The 24,627-nt window shown below is 47.1% G+C and overlaps 8 protein-coding genes across 8 annotated transcripts; 6 read left to right on the forward strand and 2 right to left on the reverse strand.

Moving 5' to 3' along the window:
- Positions 1-110: 110 nt before the first annotated feature.
- On the reverse strand, positions 111-1,482 carry HD556DRAFT_1444831 (kinase-like domain-containing protein; the record flags this gene model as incomplete). Its single annotated transcript, XM_041306838.1, has 9 exons — positions 111-335; positions 388-597; positions 647-684; positions 737-767; positions 819-1,004; positions 1,056-1,118; positions 1,166-1,280; positions 1,333-1,394; positions 1,447-1,482. 9 exons carry the CDS (start codon positions 1,480-1,482, stop codon positions 111-113), a joined length of 966 nt encoding a protein of 321 aa, XP_041158743.1.
- Positions 1,483-3,405: 1,923 nt separating this feature from the next.
- HD556DRAFT_1444832 (kinase-like domain-containing protein) lies at positions 3,406-7,045 on the reverse strand (the record flags this gene model as incomplete). The annotated part of the gene is made up of 16 exons (XM_041306839.1): positions 3,406-3,639; positions 3,692-3,898; positions 3,951-3,988; positions 4,040-4,070; positions 4,124-4,309; positions 4,370-4,432; positions 4,466-4,595; positions 4,650-4,739; positions 5,486-5,673; positions 5,723-5,932; positions 5,990-6,027; positions 6,085-6,115; positions 6,171-6,356; positions 6,410-6,472; positions 6,523-6,637; positions 6,705-7,045. 16 exons carry the CDS (start codon positions 7,043-7,045, stop codon positions 3,406-3,408), a joined length of 2,151 nt encoding a protein of 716 aa, XP_041158744.1.
- A 1,823-nt stretch (positions 7,046-8,868) lies between these two features.
- HD556DRAFT_1432752 (uncharacterized protein) lies at positions 8,869-12,120 on the forward strand (the record flags this gene model as incomplete). The annotated part of the gene is made up of 12 exons (XM_041305158.1): positions 8,869-9,228; positions 9,293-9,511; positions 9,585-9,773; positions 9,827-10,023; positions 10,194-10,395; positions 10,450-10,607; positions 10,649-10,751; positions 10,806-10,985; positions 11,047-11,256; positions 11,317-11,365; positions 11,402-11,628; positions 11,683-12,120. 12 exons carry the CDS (start codon positions 8,869-8,871, stop codon positions 12,118-12,120), a joined length of 2,532 nt encoding a protein of 843 aa, XP_041158745.1.
- A 986-nt stretch (positions 12,121-13,106) lies between these two features.
- Positions 13,107-15,808, forward strand: HD556DRAFT_1309594 (uncharacterized protein; the record flags this gene model as incomplete). The annotated part of the gene is made up of 7 exons (XM_041300303.1): positions 13,107-13,277; positions 13,345-13,560; positions 13,753-13,898; positions 14,459-14,609; positions 14,672-14,929; positions 14,989-15,117; positions 15,176-15,808. 7 exons carry the CDS (start codon positions 13,107-13,109, stop codon positions 15,806-15,808), a joined length of 1,704 nt encoding a protein of 567 aa, XP_041158746.1.
- Positions 15,809-16,827: 1,019 nt separating this feature from the next.
- Positions 16,828-18,939, forward strand: HD556DRAFT_1537108 (uncharacterized protein; the record flags this gene model as incomplete). The annotated part of the gene is made up of 9 exons (XM_041309647.1): positions 16,828-16,849; positions 17,224-17,233; positions 17,269-17,687; positions 17,820-17,881; positions 18,058-18,213; positions 18,268-18,475; positions 18,600-18,618; positions 18,688-18,707; positions 18,728-18,939. The coding sequence occupies 9 exons, from the start codon at positions 16,828-16,830 to the stop codon at positions 18,937-18,939; spliced, it is 1,128 nt and encodes a 375-aa protein (XP_041158747.1).
- Positions 18,940-19,062: 123 nt separating this feature from the next.
- On the forward strand, positions 19,063-20,072 carry HD556DRAFT_586983 (uncharacterized protein). Its single transcript, XM_041311021.1, has 3 exons — positions 19,063-19,666; positions 19,728-19,897; positions 19,994-20,072. The coding sequence occupies exons 1-2, from the start codon at positions 19,331-19,333 to the stop codon at positions 19,893-19,895; spliced, it is 504 nt and encodes a 167-aa protein (XP_041158748.1). The 5' UTR covers positions 19,063-19,330; the 3' UTR covers positions 19,896-19,897; positions 19,994-20,072.
- A 712-nt stretch (positions 20,073-20,784) lies between these two features.
- Positions 20,785-22,519, forward strand: HD556DRAFT_586798 (kinase-like domain-containing protein). Its single transcript, XM_041311020.1, has 10 exons — positions 20,785-20,875; positions 20,930-21,051; positions 21,108-21,126; positions 21,187-21,242; positions 21,290-21,352; positions 21,408-21,593; positions 21,643-21,673; positions 21,727-21,764; positions 21,815-22,024; positions 22,074-22,519. The coding sequence occupies exons 2-10, from the start codon at positions 21,025-21,027 to the stop codon at positions 22,299-22,301; spliced, it is 858 nt and encodes a 285-aa protein (XP_041158749.1). The 5' UTR covers positions 20,785-20,875; positions 20,930-21,024; the 3' UTR covers positions 22,302-22,519.
- Positions 22,520-23,005: 486 nt separating this feature from the next.
- HD556DRAFT_586203 (kinase-like domain-containing protein) lies at positions 23,006-24,608 on the forward strand. The gene is made up of 8 exons (XM_041311016.1): positions 23,006-23,213; positions 23,266-23,418; positions 23,466-23,531; positions 23,585-23,767; positions 23,816-23,846; positions 23,900-23,937; positions 23,992-24,207; positions 24,261-24,608. Exons 1-8 carry the CDS (start codon positions 23,184-23,186, stop codon positions 24,459-24,461), a joined length of 918 nt encoding a protein of 305 aa, XP_041158750.1. The 5' UTR covers positions 23,006-23,183; the 3' UTR covers positions 24,462-24,608.
- Positions 24,609-24,627: the final 19 nt, after the last annotated feature.

The raw sequence follows: 24,627 nt of genomic DNA on the forward strand, positions 1-24,627 counted from the left end.
CAGCTAGTGAATCATACGACACTGAGGGACACGGAGCAATCTGATATATGGTAGGACACGCCCGGAGTTAACATAACAACAAGAAAGAGGATCACTTCAAAACCAAGACTTTATACAAACGAGGTCTCATTCAACAGTGCTTCTTGAAGATAATTTATTACCTCTTCTACTGACGGCCGAAGCTCACTCTCCGTTGACCAGCACCGCCGCATGAATTTCAGGTGATTAGGCTGGATTTCGATGGAGGAGTCAACGGGCTCTGTGCGTTTGAGCTTAGCAGAAGTAACGTGCATGGCAGACTTCAGCCACCAGTAAGGCTTTTTCCCATATAGGACCTGCACGCAGGCGAAGTTAGTGTCACCAGTCAGCCAACGCGAGACCACGAACCTGAAGCATGATACCACCGAGAGCGTATATGTCAGTGGATATCGTTGCGCATTGTATGGGTTGCTCTTCTGGGGGGTCAAGAAGCTCTGGAGCGACCCAACGTACTGCACCGGTGTGGTAAGAAAAGGCAGGGTTGGATTGCACCATGATATTGGAGATACCAAAATCTGCAAGACGAGGGGACCCGTCGGCAGCAACCAGAACATTACTCTACGATTATCATAAGATGATTCCGGTTGCATGGCATCTGTGAACTTACGTTGGTGAGGTCGCCGTGTATGACGTTGTGGTCGTGGACTGCAGAAATCAAAGTTATATTTGTCACATCCATAGTTAATCCATCACTCACGATACCGGAGCCCCTCAGTAATTTGTTCAAGCTGTTGAAAACGTAGTGAGTTCTCGTACTCGTCTTCGTGGATAAGACTCACCAGCCGAAGCCTATCTATCATCGAGAGGGTCTCATGTGCATGCTTAAGGTAAGAGTCCAAAGTCCCGTTGGGCATCCAGGGGGAAACCAATGCGCGAAATGGGCTGAACTGCTCTACAGTGCCATGTAAGGGCAATACATATTGATGCTTTAACGCGGCCCATATACGGATCTCGCGGTCAAGGTTCTGCGTCTCACAAGTTCATATGTGCGGCCATCAGACCGGCACCCAACATACCTTGTTGATTTTGACAATTTCAAGATCACTTAGACTCGGGAATCGTGGGGATTTGACTGCCACCTGAAGTCATAATCAGGACATGCAGAAAAAGCAAGTTTATGAAATACCTCATCAGAGCTTGCGCCACGGTTCCATTTACACTTGTAAACATCTCCCAAACCACTCGAGGCGGTTGGGTAGCTGGTTTCCCGGTGGATATCACTTGGATTGATACAGAGGACACTATTACTGTTCCATGTTTATAAAGTCCTGCTGAGGCAAAGAAATGACATACAAGTCCTCTGTATCATCGGAAGGCTGAACAGGAGATGTTTGGCCACCTGGTGCATGGCCAACCTGTTAAATTGAGATGAATGGATGGCTCCATGGACAATGTCAACAAACGTACAAGACCATGCAGGAATTGTTGAACGCGGTCGAGCATGTCGACGAGAAATCACAGTGGAAGATGGTCCTGTTCCCTAGCATCGATGAACTACAGTCTTATATGCAAAAAACACTAGTGCGACAATATCGCAAAGTTATCCTACCGATAATTACGGTGGAAGGAGGCTGCGTAGGGTTCAACTGAGGACACCACGACTAGTATTGGTCGAAGCAGCGCTGTAGATGAATTAGATCGATGATGAACGCTGGCCTTCCACTACAGACGCTCACGTTATTAGGTGTCGAGGGGAAATTCCACTTCCGATCTATGGCGGACAATGAGACATCTTGAAACGTGTTGTCAGGGATGTGAACAGCAAGTGAACAGCACTGGCAATACTGAAAAGAGCAGTCGCAAAGCCATATTCACTCTTGGCGGCTAAGATAATCCTCGTGGAAAAGAGATAAGAGGTTCGAAAAATATGTCATGTTAGTTCTAACATCGCCTGCTACAAAACGATGTTAACGCAAGTCAGTCGTTCTGCGAGGGTCAATGTTTGTTGTTGAAGGCTTGAGCCAAATCGAAGCAATTAATGGCTTGTGCGTTGGCCTTGTCTGAGTCAGTCTTGACTGAGAAAAGCAACTGATGACTAACTGCACTGAATTGGCCCGTCCCATTCTGCCTGCACCAATGATTTTCGAACCACTCGTTCATATAGTAATAAGGCATGCAAGGCGTCTTTAACGCTCGCACTGCACAGGACCTCAAAGAAACATTCCCACGTATGACAAGTTCTATTGGCAACTAGGCCATATTGAAACCGCACCTTGATCGTGAGGTTTTCATGCAATATGACTCATGCTCCAAGATATGGAACAGATCGGTGATGTAAGGTGACATGTCGTGACGGGCGAGGGTAAGGTTCCGTAGTTCTGATTCTTGTTTAATTCGATCATCCAGCGTTGATTCACGGGTTTCTGCCACCGAACCCTTGAGCAGGTCCTCCGCCTTGATCAATCATGAATGATTTCCTTCGTTTCAAATCACCAATATCTGCACCTAGAGGTTTGGGGCTTGCATAACAAGACTCGCATCCCCTGACTAGAAAAACCTGTAGACACTGGCTTTTAGCTCATGTATGGTATGAGTCACCTGCACAGGGAAGAACCCTTGAAGGTTTTGCACGCAGACCTAAAATGAACGTTTGCAGCATGTAAACCAATACTAATTTGTACATACCTTCATGATCATCGCTCCAAGGGAAGTTTCAGGACATTGCCGGACACTAGTTGCTAATAGTACCATGTTGAATAAAGTGGTAGTGATCGGCTGGCGCACAAGATCCACTGTGGTAGCAAGAAGTTAGTCAGGGTTAGGTCCCGTGGTACAGAGAGGCACCTATTGATCTCCCGGGCAACCAGCCAAACAAAATAAGTATTGGAAAATAAACTTACCAATGCGCATCAACGCTCATGCATACAGACTCCGAAGTTGGAACCTAGGGACATAACGCAACACTGACAAGAAGCGCGACTCCCAAATATTCAACTCTATCTCTCCACGAACATCGTACCATAAATTTCCTCCTGTACGGAATCAGTGTCGGCCTTTCCCCGACATCGTGCTGACGGGGGGGTCCACGGAGTGCACGTTTACCGTATATTCAACATGTCAGACTACATACACACTTACGATAGATAAGCGGCCCCCGTGAATATATCATAGGCTACATCCGGCATGGGTCTTCAACTCGAAAGGACAACGAATTTTTTCTTTACAAGAAAAATGCCCACTGAATCATGCGTCGGAATGCTGAGTGGAGTCAGTGGACACAACTGCAGTGACCAATCTATACAAGTCCAACATGAGATAAGTAGAGGCGACTTGCTGAAAAATTCGAGCTTACATAATAGTAGGAATGTACCTCACCACCGTGAAACCTCAACGTAAAAATGATATCATAAATCAATTGGCGATCGATCAGCTCTCTGTTTGTTTAACTAGCGCAGTAATATGATCTGATCCTAAGAAGTTCAGGACATCAACGGCAGAGGGGCGACGTCCTATATCACCCCAGCATTTTTCCATGAAATCCCAGAAAGAATCTGCGTCGTGCGGACTCGATGGTCTTGTAGGCTTCTTACCCTTCAGTATCAGGACAATGACTTGATGATCGCTTCGCACATCTGCATAGGGTGGTCTGCCTGTCATAACCTATGGAATCTTTAGTCGCAAACTAACGCAACCACTAGGGAACGCCTCGAACCTGAAGCATGATGCATCCGAAGGAATAGATATCGCTGGCTGGTTGTGGAGTCAATGACTCTTCGCTCTCGGGGACCTCGAAGAGCTCTGGCGCAGCCCACCGCACGTTGCTTCTGATGTATGAAGTCCCTGAGAGCTCAGAACACATGGTAAGAATTCCATGGTCTGCTACGTGGGCATTGCAGTCTGAATCTATCAGAATGTTGTTCTGGCGTTTCAGATCAGAACTAGAAGGCAAGTATCAGACGACTAGTACATACGGCGGTAAGGTCACCGTGGACAACACGCTTCGAGTGGACTGTAATGCTGTTACTTATTGTTTTCACAAACTATTGAAGATTCCACATACGGTAGCTGATGGCTGCAGCGACTTGCCGTAACTAAGGTTCCAATGAATACCATGATGTAACAGCACTTCTAAGAAACAACTCACGATCAGGAGCTTTTGTTTGATGGTCATTTCTGTGAAATAGTGTTCAAGATATGTAGTGAGCGAGCCGTTGTGTATCCAGGGAGAAACCATCGCTGGAAGTAGCCCGAATTCATGACTGAAACCGAGCAAAGGCAAAAGATTGTCATGATGCAGTTGCTTGCGTGCACGAAAATCGCCCAAGAGTCTCTATGAAGACATGAGGTTTGAACAAGCGCATCACATACAAAGGGGAAATCGATAACGTACTTGAGTAACTCGGGCCCTGAATTCGTCACCTGCGACATCGATCCTTATAGATTTGACTGCCACCTGTCATGGATTCAGATTGCCGGACAGTCATACGTGTAGCATGCTTGCCTCCAGGCCTGGACGGTTGGATGCGATATAGGTGCATTTCCACACATCCCCGAAACTACCGTGCGCTATTGGATGAGGCGAGTCCTTGGATACAAATCCCGTAAGGTCGGGCAAGCTGCATGAAAAGTCGCATGAAGAAGTGCATGGCCACAAGGTATTATGGACTTACTGGTTGTCCGGGTCTATCCCACTATCACTGGTGACAGACGGGCTGCTTCTCCACCACAACAGCTTCCTCCCGACATTCTCTAACCAAGACCTGCAGTGGGACAAGAAAGGTTGGATCATTTAGGTTAGTAGACTCATGAGTGTGCTCTTTTAACGAGGCAGGTTGAGCGCAGGAATAATAAGACAATAGTATATTAGTACCTCCTTTTACAAATATGAATAGTTGGAGATTATTTGGCCAACAATCAAAAGTCGCGCTAGACGTCCTCCGTTTCTTCCATTGGATCAACCAATAACCGGCTGACTTTACCCGATGGGCTCCCTTATAGCAGCACTACCCGCAACAATAGTCGCTTCTTTGCCGCTTGAATCACCTTCCGCGTTCCGCCTCGTCGTGCAGAGTAAATGAATCGACTTCAAGTAGACGGAATTTCCCGTTTGAATGGGCGTGAATAATCGTAAAATTTCGTTCTCCGCCAGGGTGACTACAACATGGACATATTGATATGAACGAGTCGAGTCCTGCGGTGTTTTGCCTTGAGACATACACATTGCTAGAACAGAATAGCCTGCATGATACTATATCATTTCATTCATTCGCAGGAGACAGATAGAACGGCCGTACTGCCACAATTTAGGCACATGATTCCAACACAACCAGGTAGGGGTTGGCAATATAGCAAGCCTTGGAGTGTGCGGATCGAATCATGGATCTCCCAAGTTGGCTCTTCTAAAATCGATGAACGTTTGAACCCCCATTTAATGTGTACGGAATCGATTGCTAAACTTGTCTGATACAAAAACATGGGTTAACACATAGCATCTCTATAGTGATACATTGAATCTCGGACATCAGCAATAGGAGGTCGTTGTGATGACTCAACCCAACATTGCTCGATAAAGTTCCAGTGACAATCCTCGATGGCAGGGATGTCTGGACGCTTAGGCTTCACACCTTTGAGGATGGCCACAACCACCTGGTGATCACTGCGAATGTTACAGTACGGCTGCTTGCCCGATAAAACCTGACACAAATGAGAACAAGAGCGCTGCAAATATAGGTTGTCGACAGACCTGGTATGCGATGCATCCAAATGAATAAATGTCACTTTCTAGTTTTGGTGAGCTAGATCCATCCTCGATGTCCGGAACTTCGAAGAGCTCAGGCGCAGACCATCGTACATTACTCCTGATGTAAGAGGTCCCGTTCAGGTCGGAACATGTAGTCAAGAGCCCATAGTCTGCTACAATAGCTCTTCCGTCTTTATTGATGAGCACATTGCTCTAAGAGGAAACGGAGATGTGAGCAGTGTCACAAATCTGCATACCACAGTTGCTTACACCTGTGAGATCCGCATGAACCACCCCCTTAGAATGGACTATGCACCATATAGTGTCAGCTTATCTGAATGCAATGCAAAAATGACATGCCATACGATATTGAAGACCAGCAGCTACATCAGCAAGCTGTCACGGCGCTCGTGAGTTGTGGTGCAGCTAATGATCATCGAGGAAGACTTACCAAACTGAACTTGTGAGCCCCAGAGAGGCTGTCATAATTTTTACCAAGATACGTGCTCAAGGATCCGTTGGTCATCCATGGAAATACGATAGCTGGTACTGGACCAAATCCGTAGGTAATCCCGTACAAGGAAAGAATGTTATCATGGCGCAGTAGTTTCCACTTGCGGAAGTCGTCCATTAACCTCTGCAAATATTTTCATATCATTAAAGCGATTGTTCTACATCGTATCGGCCCACCTCGCTGACGATTTTCTTGAAACTGTCATCCTGAATTTCGATCCTGACACATTTAACCGCCACCTTGAAACTTATCATCAGACGTCAGAATTTACTACGAAACTCATACCAACCTCCACATTGCTATCTTTGTCTGAGAACATGCATTTCCATACGTCACCGAAACTGCCCTGGGCAGTAGCATATGCCAATTCCTTCACGACCTTCATGGTGAGGTCGACCGGGCGTCTAAATCAGTTGAAATTTTTGGCAAATGAGTCAGCTTCATTCAAGGTACAGCCCCGTGTCTACTCACTCATTATCATTGGAGTCTACATCCAGGTGTGTCGCGCCCGACGTTTCTGTTTCCGGTTGGACTTTCCGCCATTTCTTAGGCAGCACACTCAGGCTGAAGATCCATGCGGAAAAAGTATTCATCTGTCGCCCTGGCAACGTAATGAGGTCGAAATCGGGCAGTTGAGGTGACCACAGAACGGGAATAAATACTAGACGTTGCGAGATTCCTGCCTTTATATCGACGTCCAAGAGGCTGCTGGCTGTAGAAACCAAGGCGCTACATTGATAAGAGTATTTACCACGACTACAGGAATAGGTAGGAACGCCAGTTACGGCACTGTCTTGTGTAGTGCTTCCCATAGGAGAATTCGAAATTCTTGAACTGCTCAAGGTTCCTTGGTCTCAGCTATGTCCTGTGGAGTATCAGAATGCACAATGCTCAGAGACTCCGACGGGACTTGGCTATGGTCCCAACGAATAGAGGATCTCCCGACCAAATGGAATTCAATGCTCCGATGCTCGCGCAGTAACGTTAACTATATCACAAAATTTCGGTGCCGATCAGCGCAGAACGTCCGGGAAATGGACACTCTGGGGGTACCTCTGTCACGGACTCCGGGGGTAAAGTATGGGTCCACTCTGGGGGAGTGTCAGTCGCTCGGCTCAATTCAGTCGGAGTTTTTCTTCCTCCCCCTCCCGCCCATCCTGCACCCGGTGTCTTTTGCCCGCCTCTCCGTCTAACGCACTTGATGCCGCACACCCCGTGGTAGCTGATATTAGCCTCAACGCTGTCAGCCACAAACACTGAGGGCGGGAGGGGCGGGAGGAACGTTTGGAAGGTACAGCAAGCCAGTGAGAACCGCAGACATAATTCAACTCCGACTGAATTGAGCCGAGCGGCTGACACGCCCCCAGAGTTACCCCCAGAGTGGACCCGTACAAAACCACCAGAGTCCGTGACAGAGGTACCCCCAGAGTGTCCATTAGCCTGACTTTCTGGATCAGCGATATGCCATACAGCTAATTATGCGAGTGCAATGGAATCCTCGTTCCTTAGCAGTCCATAAAATTGAGGTAAGTTCCTAATGATACAGGAAGCAATACACATACTTGAAGCATAATTTCTACATAAAATTGGATATCACATCGCCTTGATCACAACTCGGAGAATTATTACCACTGCAGAAGACGCACTTTGTCAATAGCCACACCTTCTTTGATTACTGGCTAGTTGTAAAAGACGTAGTCGCTTAAGACTCCGTGTTATACATGAGCACGTTGACAAACTAAAAAAATGGGCATCAGTGACTGTCGGAAAAAGGTAAGGGACCATTGTAATGATGCCGGCTTACGATGCCAGTCACCTGACTTTCAAGGTACATTTTAAGGTACCTTTTAAGGCTTGGTGATGGCCTTTCGACCGTGAGAGGATTATGATACTGTATTGTAGAGTATGTAATATCATCAAAAGTCATCAAATATATCAATCGCCTCATACCTCGTTCCATTCCACCACCATCCTCTCTGCCAGCTGCCAGCTGGCTTCATCCTCTTTGTAAATTAGTTCATACGTGTATTCAGTTCATACCTGTGGCCGCCGATGGCTCCGATCTGTACTTCCCGTCGAGGGAAGTACAATTATTCTGAAGAGACGCGAACGGGACAGCTGCCATGTACTCACTGCGGCAAGTCATTCAAGGCGCAGGGCCTCAAGAAGCACGAGGCTAGTTGCAAGAAACTTATTGAAGCCGAGGATGAGCAACGTCGATTTAATCGGGAGTATGAGAAGGGGAAACGAAATGGTGAGTCATTGCGCTGTCACATTGTTATTAATTTAAATCAATCTTGTGAATTCCAGCGCGAAAGGCTGAAATCAGCGAGGCTGGCCCATCGAACCCAATCGAGGCCTTGGCCCAGTCTCACGCGAGCGTTCCGGTTAATCACCCCCCTGTCAATGACCTCCAGGACTTGGATTATAACCAATGTAAGTCGCGTTACAGCATTTTTATTTTATATTCGAACTGTCTAATCTTCCAGACCCAGACAATCACCAATTGCCCGAGCTTGCGGATGAACATGGGAATCCAACTAGCCCCGGTAAGCGTTAAATTCAATAAACATACGATCTTGTCTGCTGCATCTCGCTGACTCATTTTTTTGGCTCAGTATTGTCTGATGCCAGCATGGCCAGCAACGCCGCACCTGTCCAGTCTCATGTGGCATCTGTGCAGTTGCCCAGTGAGTTCAAAACAGAGTACCACCCTCGTTCTGGCCGTTCGACAATCTACCAAACCTTCAATGAATTCGGTATCGCTCAGGAGACGCAGGATGCACCCATCGATGAGGAACCATGGCGTCCCTTCAGATCACGCGGGGACTTCGAATTTTCCGAGATCGCGCTCGATGCTGCGCTAAACAAGTCTCAAATAAATGCCCTCCTTGGACTCATTTCGCGCATCTCTCAAGGTCAAGCTCAAATCACTCTGAAGAGTGAGACCGACCTTTTGAAGGCATGGGACAACGCTGCGGCTGAACTGACACCAGTGAGTCTGACTAAAACCGCTTATATGATCATATTGCTCAATGCCTTAGATGACCTGTTGTTAGTTCTCAAAGCACGAAGTCCCTGTGACATACAAGAGGAACGAGCAAGAATATGAGGTTCACGCACGGCCTATATGGGATTGGGCCCTTGATCTGCTGGACAACCCCATGCTCGCGCCACATTTCATGTGGGACACATGTCGCGTTTACAAGCACAACGGTACAGAGTTCGAGCGCTTTTTCGATGAACCTTGGACGGGAGATCGGTGGTGGGACATTCAAGTGCGTTTAAATAATTGTTTCATATCGTGTGTGTAGATGTACATAATTGTATTAATAAAACCATTGACAATAGTTGTCTCTTCCACCCGACGTCGAAAACGCCGTCCCATTCTGTTTCATCCTCTACGCTGATAAGACAAAGCTGTCATCTCACGGTACCGTCAAAGGGTATCCAGTCGTGGTCCGATGCGCAAACTTACCTGTAGACATCCGGAATGGTGAGGGGTTTGGCAGCGGTCGTGTGGTTGGATGGTTACCTATTGTGAGCTGTCTCGTTCTTAATACATGTCAGATTGTTGAATTCACGTGTTGCAGGTTCCTGAAGATGCAGCAGAAGAAGGCAAACTCGGATATACAATGTTGAAGCGCGTTGTATGGCATGAAGCGTTCTTCAAACTCCTGGAACATGCCACCCAGCACTCGAAGACTGGATACTCGCACAAGGGCTACAATGGGATTCCACGATGGCTGTTTCCTGTGATACTGATTCTTTCGGCCGACTATGAAGAACAGTGAGTCCCTTTTACATAACGTCCTCGTTGCTGCTGTCGCCGTCAACCTACTTCTACTACAACTAACTCTCCATCTTATTGCCGTCAACCTACTTCTACTACAACTAACTCTCCATCTTATCGCCGTCAACCTACTTCTACCACAACTAACTCTCCATCTTATTCAACAGGTGCATGATGTCACTCATACGTGGCCGCGGCGGCAAGTGCCCTTGCCCTGTCTGCCTAGTACCATTGGCGGAGCTTCACGACCTCTCGAAGAGCTACCCAATCAGAACCGTGGAAGAAGCCCAAGAAGCTCTCCGTGTTCATAAGCTCAGTAAAGCTCAAGGTGAGCAGGTACTCAAAGCGCTCGGATTGCGACCTGTTGCGGTATGTATACCCTTGTTCTTTTAAATCATTCCTTGCTAATAAGAACATGCTTAGAATGTTTTTTGGCTCGTCTTGCGCTCAAGTCTGCACGATGCGCTTAGTTTGGATCGATTGCATTCATTGCACGCTGGTCTTTGGAAGCACTTACTTGGAGAATTGAAGATAATCCTCGCATCGCTCGGACGTGATGCTCAGGAAGCATTTGAGAAGTTGTAAGTCGTTGATCTTATTCACACCCATCCTGTCCTCACAGTCACAGGATTGCTAACTTCCCTCAATGGCGCAACCTTAACCACTTCGAATCTGTCATCAATATTTCATTCACCGATGGCAACAAATACCAGGACCTCTCTAAGGTGAGTTTTTTTTTACTCATTCCGTGATCACGCACATCGCTCATTATCTTGAAGCAAACATTGTATCCAGCTTTGAATATCCTGACGCACAGAGCCAGTCCTGTTGGCTATCAGCTGCTTCGCGTTATCAGTAGTTATCTCCAGCTGGATAGCTGGATCGGTCTGGATGTGCATACTGAGAGCACACTTGCAGCGATCGAAGCCGAGCTTTTAGTTTTCGATGCTGAGCTCAAGGTAGAGTCTTTACTTATCATCTATTGATCATATTCACTTACGGCGACGCATTCGTTTCTAGGCCTATATTACATGCGCTGAAGAATCAGACATCGAGAAATTGAAGCTCGACTGGGACTTTCCGAAGACCCACCTATGGAAGCATGTTGTTCGCGATATCCGACATAAGGGAGTAGCGCGCAACTATAGCACGTGTCCTAACGAGAAGCTTCATGGCCCCCTCAAAGACACCTATCACCATCGAACGAATGGAAAGGATGTCGCGACACAAGTAAGTTTGCAATATATATGTGTTGTTAATATTTAGACTGATGCACAACTATAATAATAGATACTTCGTATTGACCACCACAGATTCTCCTTGAAACTTCTGAGAGAACGTGTCAACGCGCTCGATGAACACTGCTGATTGCAAGCGCTTGGCGACCTCGGTGAAGAAGATGCTCCCATAGCCTTCAATGGCCACGTGAAACTTGGCTCGCCGGCGCCGCATCCTTCAACTATCATTGATGTCGAGAGTCGCGGCCAAACAGATTGTGCATTCCAGTCTTTTCGCCGCAAATTCTCTGAATTCATCAACACCGCTCTGCCTACCTATGGCCATCAACTAACGAGTTGGCTTACGCTTCCGGGCGATTTCAAGGTATGCTAATCATGTCTTGTATTGTCTAATACACTGCACTCACTTGGTATACAGATTCACGAGCACCGCTATCTCAAGGTGCACTATGAGTCGGCGGTGGACTGGAGGCAAAATACTGACCACCTCCGGTGCAACCCGCAATTCCACGGGCAGCCGCGGTTCGACCATGCGCTAATACAACTCACTGCTGAGAAAACAACCTTTGTTCGTCTGATTTTCATGTTCAAATATGATATCTCGAACATTGGGCCCTTTGAATTCGCGCTTGTTCAACCATACACTACCATCACCGGTCCTCGCAGAATGGACCGCATCTTCAAGCTCACTCGTGTTAAGGCCGTCCCTAGGTCATCCTCAATATTCATCCCACTCAGTTCTTTCATTCGAGGGGCTGTCTTAGTACCCGATTCCGAGCGTCAAGATGAATACTTCATCGCTGACCACATTGACGGCGACATATTTCTCCGAATGAAGGCCCGTCGGGTCCAGTAAATGTAAGTCAGTTGACAGCTATCAACGTATTGCAACTAATCATTCGCTCAGTCCTCACAGCCATCAACGTTTTGCAACTAATCATTCACTCGGTCCTCACAGCTACCAAGGTTTTGCAACTAATCATTCGTCAGGCACCAAACTTGTGCATCGCACTTTTAGGTACGAATCCTCATTTTGTTCTACAGGAAATATCCCAACAATACATGTACATTTCTTCTTTGCCACATCTTCCACACAGCGCCGCTACTAATGCATCATGCTCAGGGATGGCATATATTATTAGAACACCGGGTCCAGGATATCCAACTCAGAATCGCCTGGCGCTTAGAAGTAAGTCCCGTTTATTATGTATTGGGCCTCGTTAGCGAAACATATTGATGCTAACCTAGGTTCAACATCGTTGCAAGTGCGGCTCCCATGAGCTGCTCGTATTAATATTATTAGTCAAAGCAATACCATCAAACTCTCTCTCTCCCCCCTATGGTTAGACTCTCCTTGGAGGGCGCTGATTTAGAGGAACATCGTTCATTTGTAAAGTGAGTCCCACCGCCTTATTATGTATCATCCCTGCTGCCAGCTTCAACATTTACATTTATGACTATTGCAGTAATGTAGCTCTCGTGCGCCACTGGTATTAGAAGCTGACATACCACCAGACTCTACTCCCAATCTCATTGGATTCAGAGAGCGCCAAACGCCTCAATTAATCTAAGTGAGTCCCATCACGCCAAGCGATGATTACGGCTGATTAACAGTACCATCGTTTCTGTTAGCGAAGACCAGCAACCTCGGCAACTGAACCTGTGGTCAACGTGTTTCTCTGTCGACGTAATAATCTGTTCTGCAGAAGTGTTACCGAGCCCATCAGCGCCGCCCCAAGGGGGCATGTTATATAATGTGGGCAGTTTTTATTCCACCCTTGCATCCCATTAACTCACACTGGACGTCTAGCACTTTCACTCAGTTTCAGAGAGATTGTTGTCATGCCGCGCAATATGGATGACGGGGAAGATTTCGAGGCTGAGATCAACGCCGTCTCCGATAGCTCTGAGACTGATGGATCCGATGGTGAAGATTCTGGGAGCGATTTGGATCAAGTAAGGACTGTCCTGGCTGTCCCTGGGCCAGACGCACAAATGCACGATGTTCGAAAGGTAGGCACGATACTCATTAGTTTAATATTTGCCTGTGATGTTGTCTGATATATGCTCTATCTAATAGGCCCTTGCAACAGCGCAGCAAGCTTATAATGCAACACGGTCCGAGCTGCGTGTCCTCAAGAGACAGTATCTCGCTCTTTCATCTGCGATCCCTGTTCGCAGCCGCAACCGCGTGCTCAAGAAGACATCTGCACTGGACTCCAGCATCACCCGCCAAGGACAGAAGTATGCCCTATTCAGTCATTTCTGGGTCGTGAACGGTCTGTTTCCAACTACTGTAGAGTTACGACCGTAACTTCGTCACGCGTCCCACCCCACAATGAATCGAACCTATTTGATGTGACGGTCACACTAAATTTCGGGGAGCGAAGCTATTTTGTGACACACGGTAAAACAGGTGAAATTGCTAACAAAAAAACCAAAAATCGCTATGGACGAGTTATTTGTGTGACCAAAAATCATTATATAGGGTGTTGGCTATGCGTTTGCGCTGTCCTCTCCCGAAATGAGGCATCTCCTTGCTTTCCTCTCCCTCACCTGTGTTAGAAGCCTTGGCGACATGAGCATTTCCTGCAACCTCCGACTCATACACCTCCGACTCATTGTGTGGGGTAAGTAAGCCGTTCGGATCAACACTGTAACCAGCTGGTGGGTTCTGGCCACCGTCCACAATATGTTGTAAGACGGCCTCGACTGCCACATCACTCCCGTCTGAGGTGTCGGCATCGTCTGTGAATGCTGGTTCTTAATCTGTGTCCATGATGTCGTCTTGCTTGGCAAGTTTATATTGGCGAGTCGAAATCTTTGTCCAGAGGTCTGGCTCATTCTTCTGCACGTCCCGAAGTCGTTGCAAGGCCTCGCGACTCGTAGGTCAAAACTGATAGACATGCTGAGGAAAGGTCAAACTCACATGGGATGCAGCTGTCTGTCTTTCTTATCCATCGGAAAAATGCCCACGTCAAACGGCCCAAGGAAACGACCTGAGGATCTTGGTCAATGTCACCACTAAAAGGTAGAGGGAAGGTGGTTTCACCGAGTCGGGTTGGCGAATCCATGTCGGTCGGGACGAAGCTAATTTGGGTGTGTCACACGTTGCAAGGCCCAACGAAGCTGCGAAGCTAAGTGTGACATGGTCACACCCAAAAGGGCGCGAAGCTACGGTCGTAACTCTACAGTACTCCTCAACCTGCTAATGTCGACCCGCGGAGCGCTACACGTTGGAGCTCTCCTGATGCGAAGCTTAAAGGTGCAATGGGTGAACTGTATCAGATCATACCTAAAGACTTGCACACCTCCATGGAAACCTATCCGCGTTTTGGATCATTAGTAAGTTTATTGTGATTCCAACACTATCCTGAATTTCACGCTGATACTTGTGTTGGCCTTAGTTTCGTGCGGCAGTCAGCTCCGAGAGATCGAACATTCTGCACAGCATCAAGGATTGCGCAGGTGTTATCTTCTCTCCCTTCAAACTCGACCCCAGCGTCTTCGCCGACCAGCCTTCCAAAAAGCAGGACAACAAGGATCTCCTTATGCTGCTCAAGAGGAACGGAGAGGGTGATTACATCCGTCTCGCACCTGTACTATTCGCCAATCCCCACGCTATGTCAGCCGACAATTTCCTCAAATCGTTGGTGCTCGTCAAAGTAAGTACAACAACCAATGTCTCAGTACGACGCTAACCTATCACTGACACTCATACTAGATTATTCGCGTTGAAGTGTATGGGAAGGCAATACTCGGTGGGAAGACAAGGGGCCATCCAAAGGGCAGGGGCCTGCGAATGGATGCGCTGAGTGTTACCGAGGGTATGATTGCCGGCGCTGCTATATTGGTGAGTTTTTCTGACATTCACCGTCCTTTGCTTTGTATCGCTGATCACTCATTTACAGGCACGTTTCTTGTTAACGCACGACGCTGAGCTCACTGCGACTGGAGCAGAGACGAAGATCGATTATCAGAAGGATTATGACTTCTATCTGGAACGCTTGTTCAAAAGCTCTCCGTGGGCAATTAGCGTGATGGAGTATTTCAATAAGCAAGTGTTCAATACCAGCGCAGCGCTGTCGAGCACACCCACATCTGTCGTACCTCCTGCCTCCACGCCCCGCACCTGGGAAGATGACCTATTGGACGAATTGGACAATCCTACTGCCCGCGCACCTTCACCGGCTCTTCCCATTTCCCGTGCACCCTCACCGGCTCTTTCCAATCTTTCTGCTCTTTCCGCGGCACCTGCACCTATCCAGGATAATTATATCACTGTCTCGACATCGATGTCAATTAGCCAGCCACGCGCTGCATCTGCTTCTACTCAGCTGCAGGTGGATGTTAGTCAACTATCGCTAACCAATCGTAGTGTTCCACCAGCGCCGACTGCACCAGCAGGAAAAGGGCTTCGTCGGGGTCGTATTTCAGCTCAGCCTACCTCTATCTCCGCTGCAGCACCAGAAGCGCTGCCTGCTCCAACAGTTCCCAAACCCAAGCGCGCTAGTGGACGCAACAAGAAGCCAACAGCGAAGTGAACATTTTCCGACTCCGTACTTTACATTGGTATCTACTCGTACTTAGATACTTGATGTCAGACGTGTATTTACTCTTTGATTCAATGATACTACAGTTTCACTGCGACACTTATATTGCCTTATAAGGACCTTAAAATGCGCATATATAGGATTGGGGTTCCATGTATTACATCGGCCTTATGGCCAAGGGGTAACTATGCCAGTTTATACTACGGTAATACATGGTAAGGTAAAAGTGACAAGTTCGAATCCCCCCAAGTGTACATTATAATAGTTAACTATAGTACTAGATAACGTAGGATTAAGATAATGATTAGATAGTAAGATAATGATTAGATTAGTAAGATAATGATAAGTTAATATAAATAGGATAGTACAACAATTGAAATACGGTGGCGAGTGTTGAAATATCACGTGGGTCGTTGAATTTTATTTCAAGGTTGATGACAGCATTACGATGCATTTCAAGGCCCCTGTCTCACGTGTCACGGCACAGCCATTCAAATGCCTTACAATGGACGAAGGCAACCATTTCAAGGTCTTAAAATAAAATCGTGTGTCATTCAGATACATTACAATAGCCTGTGTGAAAATATAGCCTTAAAATGTCTACCAAGTACCTACAATGGTGCCTAGGAATTTCCGACATGTTATTCGGCCGAATACCACTCACGTACATCCTGCATTGCAGTCCATTAATGTGCATGCGCTCTTCCATGTTTGAACATTGAACTGCCGTGCACGTGGAGGCTCTAGATGCATGTCTGCTTATTTTTGTCTGATGCGCATATATGTAGATTTGTTATATCTCGCTAAACCATCGCAGAACCTGAGTTCACTATATCGTAACTCACGGATGAGTGACTAACAACAGTTCAGATAAAGAAGAATGACGTACAGCATCAACATTCAAAGTTGCATCATGCAGAGCTACTAGCTAATTATATAAAGGTATCGACAACGAGCTGCGTTGTGCATGTGGTGGTGTTATAGCGGGTACGACTCGACAATCAGCACACATGCATACCGTAAAGATGATCCGTGCGTTAACGAAGTGGCGGGATTTCGGACTTATCTGAGTTTAGAACAATATAAGCGTATACAACGCAACGGAATAAGCCAAAAATGTAACGCACCTTTACATCTCCTATTGCGAGTAATAAGACGAAACGTTCACCTAATCTCTCTCGCTCATATTCCTATTCACAACATGTGGGAGGGCGAGTAATGTACATGGCAGAGAGGAATGATGTATTAGTGACAATTGGGGAGGAGAACGCAGTATGAGGTAGTTTGCTCAAGATTTGGGATCTTGGGGAAGACGGACAAGAGAAACCAAGCACCAGTGTTATTGAAATCTTCCAAGGTCCAGCCTAGCAACAAACCTCATCCAGTGAGTGACTCACTACGTTCAGCTTTCGCTCGGTGAGTTCGTAATTCAGGTCTCTTGCTTTGCACAGTGCTTCTGCGCTGTATTTCCTTGCCATCGGCTTGGCCGACGGGACGGTGCTACTTTACAGGCATCCGGACCAGTCGCTGTCTTCCACAACGTCCCTGACTACACTCCCTAATACACGCATCATCCATGAATCATCCCCTGAATCTATCACTGGCCTTAGTTTCCGAGAATTTCCGAGTCCCACTAATGCCAATGCTAAGGACAACAACTTGCACCTTTTCATTGTGACCACGAACTCGGTATACTTGTACCACGTGTCCGGCAAAGGGAGTAGAGGATCCAGCGTGTTACTAGACGATATTGGATGTGGACTGGGATATGTGGTGATGGATTGGCGCGCCGAGAAGATCGTGCTTGCGAGAGATGAGGAAGTATATGCGTATGGTTTGCAGGGGAGGGAGCTGCCATATGGTTATGAAGGTGAGTGGATTGATACAAATTTAAGTCCTGGGAGGTGATGTTACGTCTTTCACAGCTACAAGTCGTCGATCCACACCCACCTTAACTATGTGATATAGTTGTTTCGGTCACCTGCTACGCGAAACCTTGCAGCACGAGTGGCAGGTGGAGATGGAGATACGTCGAGGGTGACTGTGTTTGACATGGAGAATAAGGTAGTTTGACATACCGGGGTGTTTGCGGAGGGTATCAGAGAGGTGATCTTGGAGTGGGGAAATATTTGCATCCCCACCAAATAATGGGCAGGTGCGTCCTAACGATATTCAGAATTGTGCATTGCTTTTTAATCCGACGTCACTGCCCTCGCAAACTCTCCATGCTGTACGCAAAGGCTCTATACCCACTTGCACTGAGTCTCGCGCAGACACAACACCTTGGCGAGAGCTACGTGATATTCACCGTCAGCACGAAAGGAGATTGGGATGGCGCGATGACGTACTATCTGAAGACGATAGATTGGTTGAAACCGAGCTATGTCGTTAGGAAAGTCAGTTATTCGTGTTTTTTTTTCAACACAATAGGTCTGACAATGGTGTTGCAGTCCATGGACGCTCAGCGCATTCACAACCTCGTTACCAATCTACAAGACCTACATGCCCTTGGCCTCACAAACGCTGATCATAGCACTCTTCTGCTAAATAACTACATCAAACTCAGAGACGTTGCACGCTTAGACAGTTTCGTTCAAACAGAGTCTCGACGCTCTGGTGCGGCAGAGTCGAATGGCGACCTTTCATTTGACCTGGACTGTAGGCAGGCAAGATACTTAAATCATGCCAGCTAGCTTGCAAAGCGCTATAAGCGACACGAAGAATATTTGAGGGTTATGATTGAGGATTTTGGGGAATATGAGGAAGCATTGACGTATTTGAGACATTTGGGAGCAGCCGCGGTAAGTCTGCTATCTTCGTTGTTTTTATTTGGATTTTTTTTCCTGCATGAGGCTAATACATTTACATAGGCGGAAAGCAACCTCACCAGGTACGGACGCGCTATGCCAGATAATCTCCTAGAGGAGACAACGCAGCTTCTTATTGGGCTTTGCACCGGTTCTGGATCCTTCACCATCCCCGAAACAGAGGACACCACTCCACAACAATCGAGCACAGCAGCAAACCCCCTATCGTACCTTGCCCTCTCCCGTGCACCCGCACCTGAAGATACAGTTGAGGAATCTGAAGCGGACAAAGAGGAGGACGTTACAGAGCCTTAAACAACGCAGCCAAGCGCACCAACATCATCCAAAGAGAAATGGCTTTCGCCTACACTCTATTTCGCGTATTTTGTTGATCACCCGCCATATTTTGTCCGTTTCCTAGAAACCGTGGCTGCACGTCGGTGGGACAGTCACTCCCCTCTCTCCCATCCTCTCTTTTTTAAATACCAGTCCGGACGAAGACGAAGACCTGCAGAAGCACAATCAGGCAGCAGTTTGGAACACGTTGCTTGAGCTCTACCTTGACGGAGGCTCTCCAGAACAACAGGAAAAGGCACTCAAAGTTCCGACGAGCGACACCCTACCGTGCGATAAAACACATGCATTAATTCTGTGCAGCAGCTACAGCTATACCCGAGGTCTGGTCATACTTTAGGAGAAGCTGGGCATGTATGAGGACATTTTACGGTTTTGGATGGACAAGCACAATGCATCGTCATCCGAGTCTTCCGCGCCAACAGAAGTTGTACAGGCCCTCGTACGATATGGCCCAACACACCCGCACCTCTATGGGCTGGTGCTGCGCTTCTTGACAAGTACGCCGGAGCTGCTCACGCGGCACCAGGCGGACGTGGAGAAGATTCCGGAACACGTCGAGAAGGAGCGGATAATACCTCCGCTTGGTGTAGTCCAGATACTGAGTAGGAATGGAGTAGCGAGCGTAGGCCTTGTTAAGGACTGGCTGATGGGACGCATCAAGGAGGCAAGGGAAGAAATGCAAATTGTGATTTCTTTACATTTCTTTCTCATTTTCGCGCTGATGATTTTTCGCGTGATATGACCAGCAACTAATCAACTCCTACCAGCTAGAAACGAATGCGAAGTTGAAGCAAGTGGCTGAACTAGAGGACCCCATGCATGCAAAGGTGTTTAGTGTGACACGCTGTTCTCAGTGCAGCGAGCAGCTCGATCTTCCCAGTGTCCATTTCATGTGCAACCACTTATATTATTAGCGGTACGTATTTCGCTTACTTATTAATTGACTGAACTATTTTTTTCCTCGAAACCTTTTCTGGCTATTTCGTGATGGCAATGCTAACGTACATTGTAGGTCCCTGCTGGACCACGAAATCGAATGCCCGCTTTGCGTACGCCAACATGGAATCATCCAGGAGATTCGGAGGAACCACCAGATCAAACACGAACTCTTCCTCGCGGATGTACAAGATAACGGGTTTAAAGCGGTTGTGGCTGGATTTGGCAAGGGGATGCTAAATATGACTCGGTTGGACGATAACAGGTGAGATCTCGAGACTATGGAGATCAGTGAATCAGTATTGCTGATCAACACGCAGCTAAATCGTGGTCCTTCCGAGATGAAACTTCTGGGGGAAAATACCTACGATACTCATCGAACCACCATCCTTCGCATTCATGGCACCGTGTCTCTCGGCTCGAACTATCATAGAGAATCCACAATCGGTGAGGTCAAGATTTTTTCATCTTCGTCAACAGAACAGTAGGAGCTTATGAACTTTATACTTGAATTCGCACGCTTATCACTCAAGTTTCTGTGGATGAAGCTCAATATTAGATACATGATCAGGACGCAAGTTCCCCTTATCGTATGAGTGGTCTTACAGTGGGTAGAACAACACGAGTCATATAGGCGCCGCCTCGAGTTATTATCATAGATGGGATAGACTCGGAACCATTTCATGAGCGCATACTTCTCAGCGCTCAAATGATCAGACGACAGGCAGCATTTACTAACAAAGAATTGGTTATCAAGATTCACATTCCACCGCAGGGTCGGCCAGTGCCTCGCAAGCTGTTTGGGCCAAAGTTTCAATTGATAGTTGACCACGCCTCAAGAAGTCTGATGTGACTCGTCTGCCTTTCTCCATTTGATGCGTTTAGAGATGGGCATTTATGTGGTGGATGGAGTCAGTATCTAGCATGGATTCAATCCATACTAATTGCGGCTTTCCTGGTGCGCCTTCTGGAAATTCTATTTACCGGAGCTATCGATGGATCGCGATATCAGACGTGACTGTTATAGTTCTTGTGTATAAGACGAAAAACCACTGTTGCTAAGAAAGTACATCCGCATCCTCTTGTGCCTGTGCTTCTTCTATCGATATGCCGGCTCTCACTCTGAAGACTATTGCACGTCAAGTCCCTCCTTACCTTCATCGACCCAGCTCACCATCTCCACTACTCAGATATCCGAGTCAACGTACGGTTCGTTCATTGTGGACGCAGGCATCAAAACCAGCCAAACCAGAATTCCGACTGCTTCAGGTGGACTTGCAGATGTCTACAGATGCGTATTGCTCAGCGACGCGAGTCTGGAAGAAGTATGTCACACATGGATCTTCTCCATGCTTACGCTCACCTTGCTCAGGTTGCAGTCAAATGCCCACGGTATTCAAGTCTTACAGACGCCGTAGTTGCCAAAATAAATCATGTATGTTTGGGTAGCCTCTGAGACCTCCGCGTGTCTGAATTTCTTTGGAACACAGAATCTTGAACGCGAAATCAAGGTCTGGACCAGATTAAATAATCGGTATGTATTGCGCCTGCGTGGCACCGCAACAGGTTTCGGTATATTTCGAGCATTGGTTTCCCCCTGGATGCCGAACGGGACATTGAACTCCTATCTTACTCGTGAAAATAAAACCCTTGTGGGGATGGACAAGCTTCACATTGTAAGTTTTTCTTTCGATGCCGATTACTGGAGCTTACTGTTTCTCAAAGCTTAAACAGATCACTGAGGGCCTCGAACATCGTAAGTAATGGATTGGCTTGGAAACGACCGGCTTAACTGTATACTGCGGACAGTCCACGACAATGACGTGATTCACGGCGATCTGACCAGTGTAGGTTTACCTACATTATCCCTTTCGTGACCCACTGATTATTATTATAGAACAATGTCCTAATTGCTGCTGATGGATCCCCGCGCCTCGCAGACTTCGGTGTTTCGAATATCATGGTTCAATCTAACCCGGAATTTTCCTTCCACAGTGGCGCAGTTCGTTGGGTAGCTCCAGAACTCATCAACCTCTCGGAAGGTGAAACCGTGCCATGTGCCACCAAATCCAGTGATATATATGCTCTTGGGTGTATCATGCTCGAGGTCGGCGTCTCATTTGCGTGTTTTTATGACGCTGACACGGTGCCCGCAGGTATTATACGGTGAACTACCCTACTGGTGGATCAAGCAAGCCCGCCTTGTCATAGCACCAAAGCTCAAAGGCCAAGAGCCCATTAAAGAAAACATCATGCAAATTCAGGCAGATCATCTGGATTTCATGCGGCGGTGTTGGTCAATCGAGAGTGAGAATCGTCCACCAGTGAAGGAGGTACTGTGCTTTCTCGAGAGAGCTATCTCTAACGGGGCCCCATCTACATAATGCCCCTGTTCGGAACTGGTTCATCCTCATCTTTTTTGTTTTAGCTGCCTCATTGGCATAGTACAGTGTTCAAGCATATAATACATGATCGCATATCTACAACTCAAAATTTTAACAGTATGAATGATATCGATATTTTACAAGAGCAGACCTATATCCTGCTACAGTTCGCACAGGTACAATATCAAGGTCTCATCAATTCACTGATGTCTCAGATCTGGTAGAAAGTGATAAGAGAAAGGGTATATTCCTGCAGGTTATCCCGCAGCAAGTCTTGACGCTCAAAAATCTGATCAGGGAGCGGCCAACTGTGTAGATTAGTACGCAGGATCCGCCGGTCACGGACATGCCTTACTACTAGTACATACCTTCGAGAACTTCCAGAGCGCTGAAGAGTTCGGTTTTACAATAGGCGATACTTGCAACCGGTGCAGCGTTAGTAGAATCCTTCGTAAGATTCTGATAGAAGACTTGCATTTTTCCACAAAGATTTCGTGCATCGCGTTCCATGAAAGTATGCGGCATCTTGCATCGAGGCGACTGCGGGAAGAACACTCCCGAGTCCCGACAGAGTCTCGTGCACCTGCGGCCTGCACGCGGGGATCTTCGTATCAGAACCAGCTTCGGAAGGAGCTTGATAACAACTTTGCACTGCTAGTACTCCCCCACGTGACGGAGTTGTCGAGTTTCCGAAACAAATTTTCACCCAAATTGGCATTGATGATACGGTCTGAACGTTGAACCCCACTACGCGGCGTCTGTTGAGCGTCTGTATCCTCAGTTATATACCTGCAAACCAACCGCTTAAACAATGAAATCGCACGGCTGCCTTTTCCTTTTGTCACCTTGAACGCTGTGGCCTAGCACGGTTATTATCCTGCAATGGGCAATCTCTTTTCTACAAATTCTGTGGTATGTTCTGCCCTTGTATTCAATGCGAATAGCAGTCACAGGGAAACCGCAGCATTCTCACCCAGTTAATTTCAAAACTGAGCCATATAATATTCCTGCGACAGAACTCAAAAAACTCCAGTTGTATGCCAATTGTGCAGGAGGGTTCGGTGATGTCTGGATGTATTCTTGGTCTCGGCGACAACATCCGGTTGGAACGTCCAAGGTAATTGTGCACTCGATCAAAAATTCACAATATTAACTACCTTTTAGGTTGCGGTCAAATTAGTCAGGGTTCCTCAAGCAAACGACACGGAACTGGTGAATAGGACAAGCAAGGTAAGAGCAAGAACGAATTGAAAGTCATCGTATTCATCCATTCCAACTCACAGAGGATTCGTCGCGAAGTTCATGTTTGGATTGACCTAGAGCATGATAATATTCTCACTTTCAATGGTATTGTTGATGGTTTGGGGCCGCTCCCTGCCCTAGTTTCTCCGTGGATGGAAAATGGATCACTCGATAGTTATCTGAAACAGGGATATGTTCTTTCCAATGCCGATAAACTAAGAATGGTATGCACCGTATCTCGCAACACCGGACGCGTTCTGACATGCCTTTAGTTGAAACAGATAGCGGCCGGCCTCAAGTATTGTGCATCTATATTTTTTCTGTCTCTGGATCAGACATGCTCACTGACTTGTTAGTACACGACAAAGAAGTGGTTCATGGCGATTTAACATGTGTACGTGTTAAAAGTCGTATCTCTAATGTCTCGTTATGACAACTCGATCTACAGACCAACGTTCTAATGAGCGCCGATCAGACGCTCCATCTTGCGGACTTCGGTCTTTCAGTGGTCCTTTCAGAATCACAAAGCTCTACCTTCAATTCGTGCCACCCAGGAAATGTGCGGTGGATGGCGCCTGAGTTGCTTGCTTTACCTGAGGAGGGGGGAGTGGTCGTGCCAACCAAAGCTGCCGATGTTTACTCGTATGGTTGCATCATGCTTCAGGTGTGTTGTTCCCCATTCGGTTCCATGTAAGTTACTGTGCTAATAATGTGCAGGTGCTTTGTGGATGTGCACCTTACCTCTGGCTACCGGATGTGTTCCGCGTTATTGCGGCAAGACTCACAGGAACAGCACCCTTCCGTCATTTCCGTGACATCGAGGACATACACAAGGAGTTTTCGTTGAGATGCATATCTGTCGATTCCGGAGGCCGACCAGTGGCTTCTGAGATTGTAGGGTTCTTACCAACAGTGTGACAACAATACGAATGAACTAGCCTAGGATACTTGTGTATTCGGAACGACATCGATGTGCTTCCCAATTTATCACTGCATTGTTTACATACACTATGAGGACTGGTATTGCATGTAGTCTGCTAGCGCATTAGATTTAGTATTGCTCCTACATGAATACAGATACAGC

This window comes from Suillus plorans (genome assembly GCF_016647745.1).
Source record: "Suillus plorans strain S12 chromosome Unknown HD556scaffold_39, whole genome shotgun sequence".
NCBI classification, from domain to species: domain Eukaryota; kingdom Fungi; phylum Basidiomycota; class Agaricomycetes; order Boletales; family Suillaceae; genus Suillus; species Suillus plorans.

Excerpts from the sequence above, each read along its gene's own strand:
- HD556DRAFT_586983 (XM_041311021.1), top strand. The coding sequence starts at position 19,331 with ATGTATGAGGACATTTTACGGTTTTGGATGGACAAGCACAATGCATCG. Across the intron at positions 19,667-19,727 it reads CAAGGGAAGAAATGCAAATT|CAACTAATCAACTCCTACCA; the intron begins GTGATTTCTTTA and ends TGATATGACCAG.
- HD556DRAFT_586798 (XM_041311020.1), top strand. The coding sequence starts at position 21,025 with ATGCCGGCTCTCACTCTGAAGACTATT. Across the intron at positions 21,674-21,726 it reads CACTGAGGGCCTCGAACATC|TCCACGACAATGACGTGATT; the intron begins GTAAGTAATGGA and ends TACTGCGGACAG. Across the intron at positions 21,765-21,814 it reads TTCACGGCGATCTGACCAGT|AACAATGTCCTAATTGCTGC; the intron begins GTAGGTTTACCT and ends TTATTATTATAG.
- HD556DRAFT_586203 (XM_041311016.1), top strand. The coding sequence starts at position 23,184 with ATGGGCAATCTCTTTTCTACAAATTCTGTG. Across the intron at positions 23,419-23,465 it reads ATCCGGTTGGAACGTCCAAG|GTTGCGGTCAAATTAGTCAG; the intron begins GTAATTGTGCAC and ends ACTACCTTTTAG. Across the intron at positions 23,532-23,584 it reads TGGTGAATAGGACAAGCAAG|AGGATTCGTCGCGAAGTTCA; the intron begins GTAAGAGCAAGA and ends TCCAACTCACAG.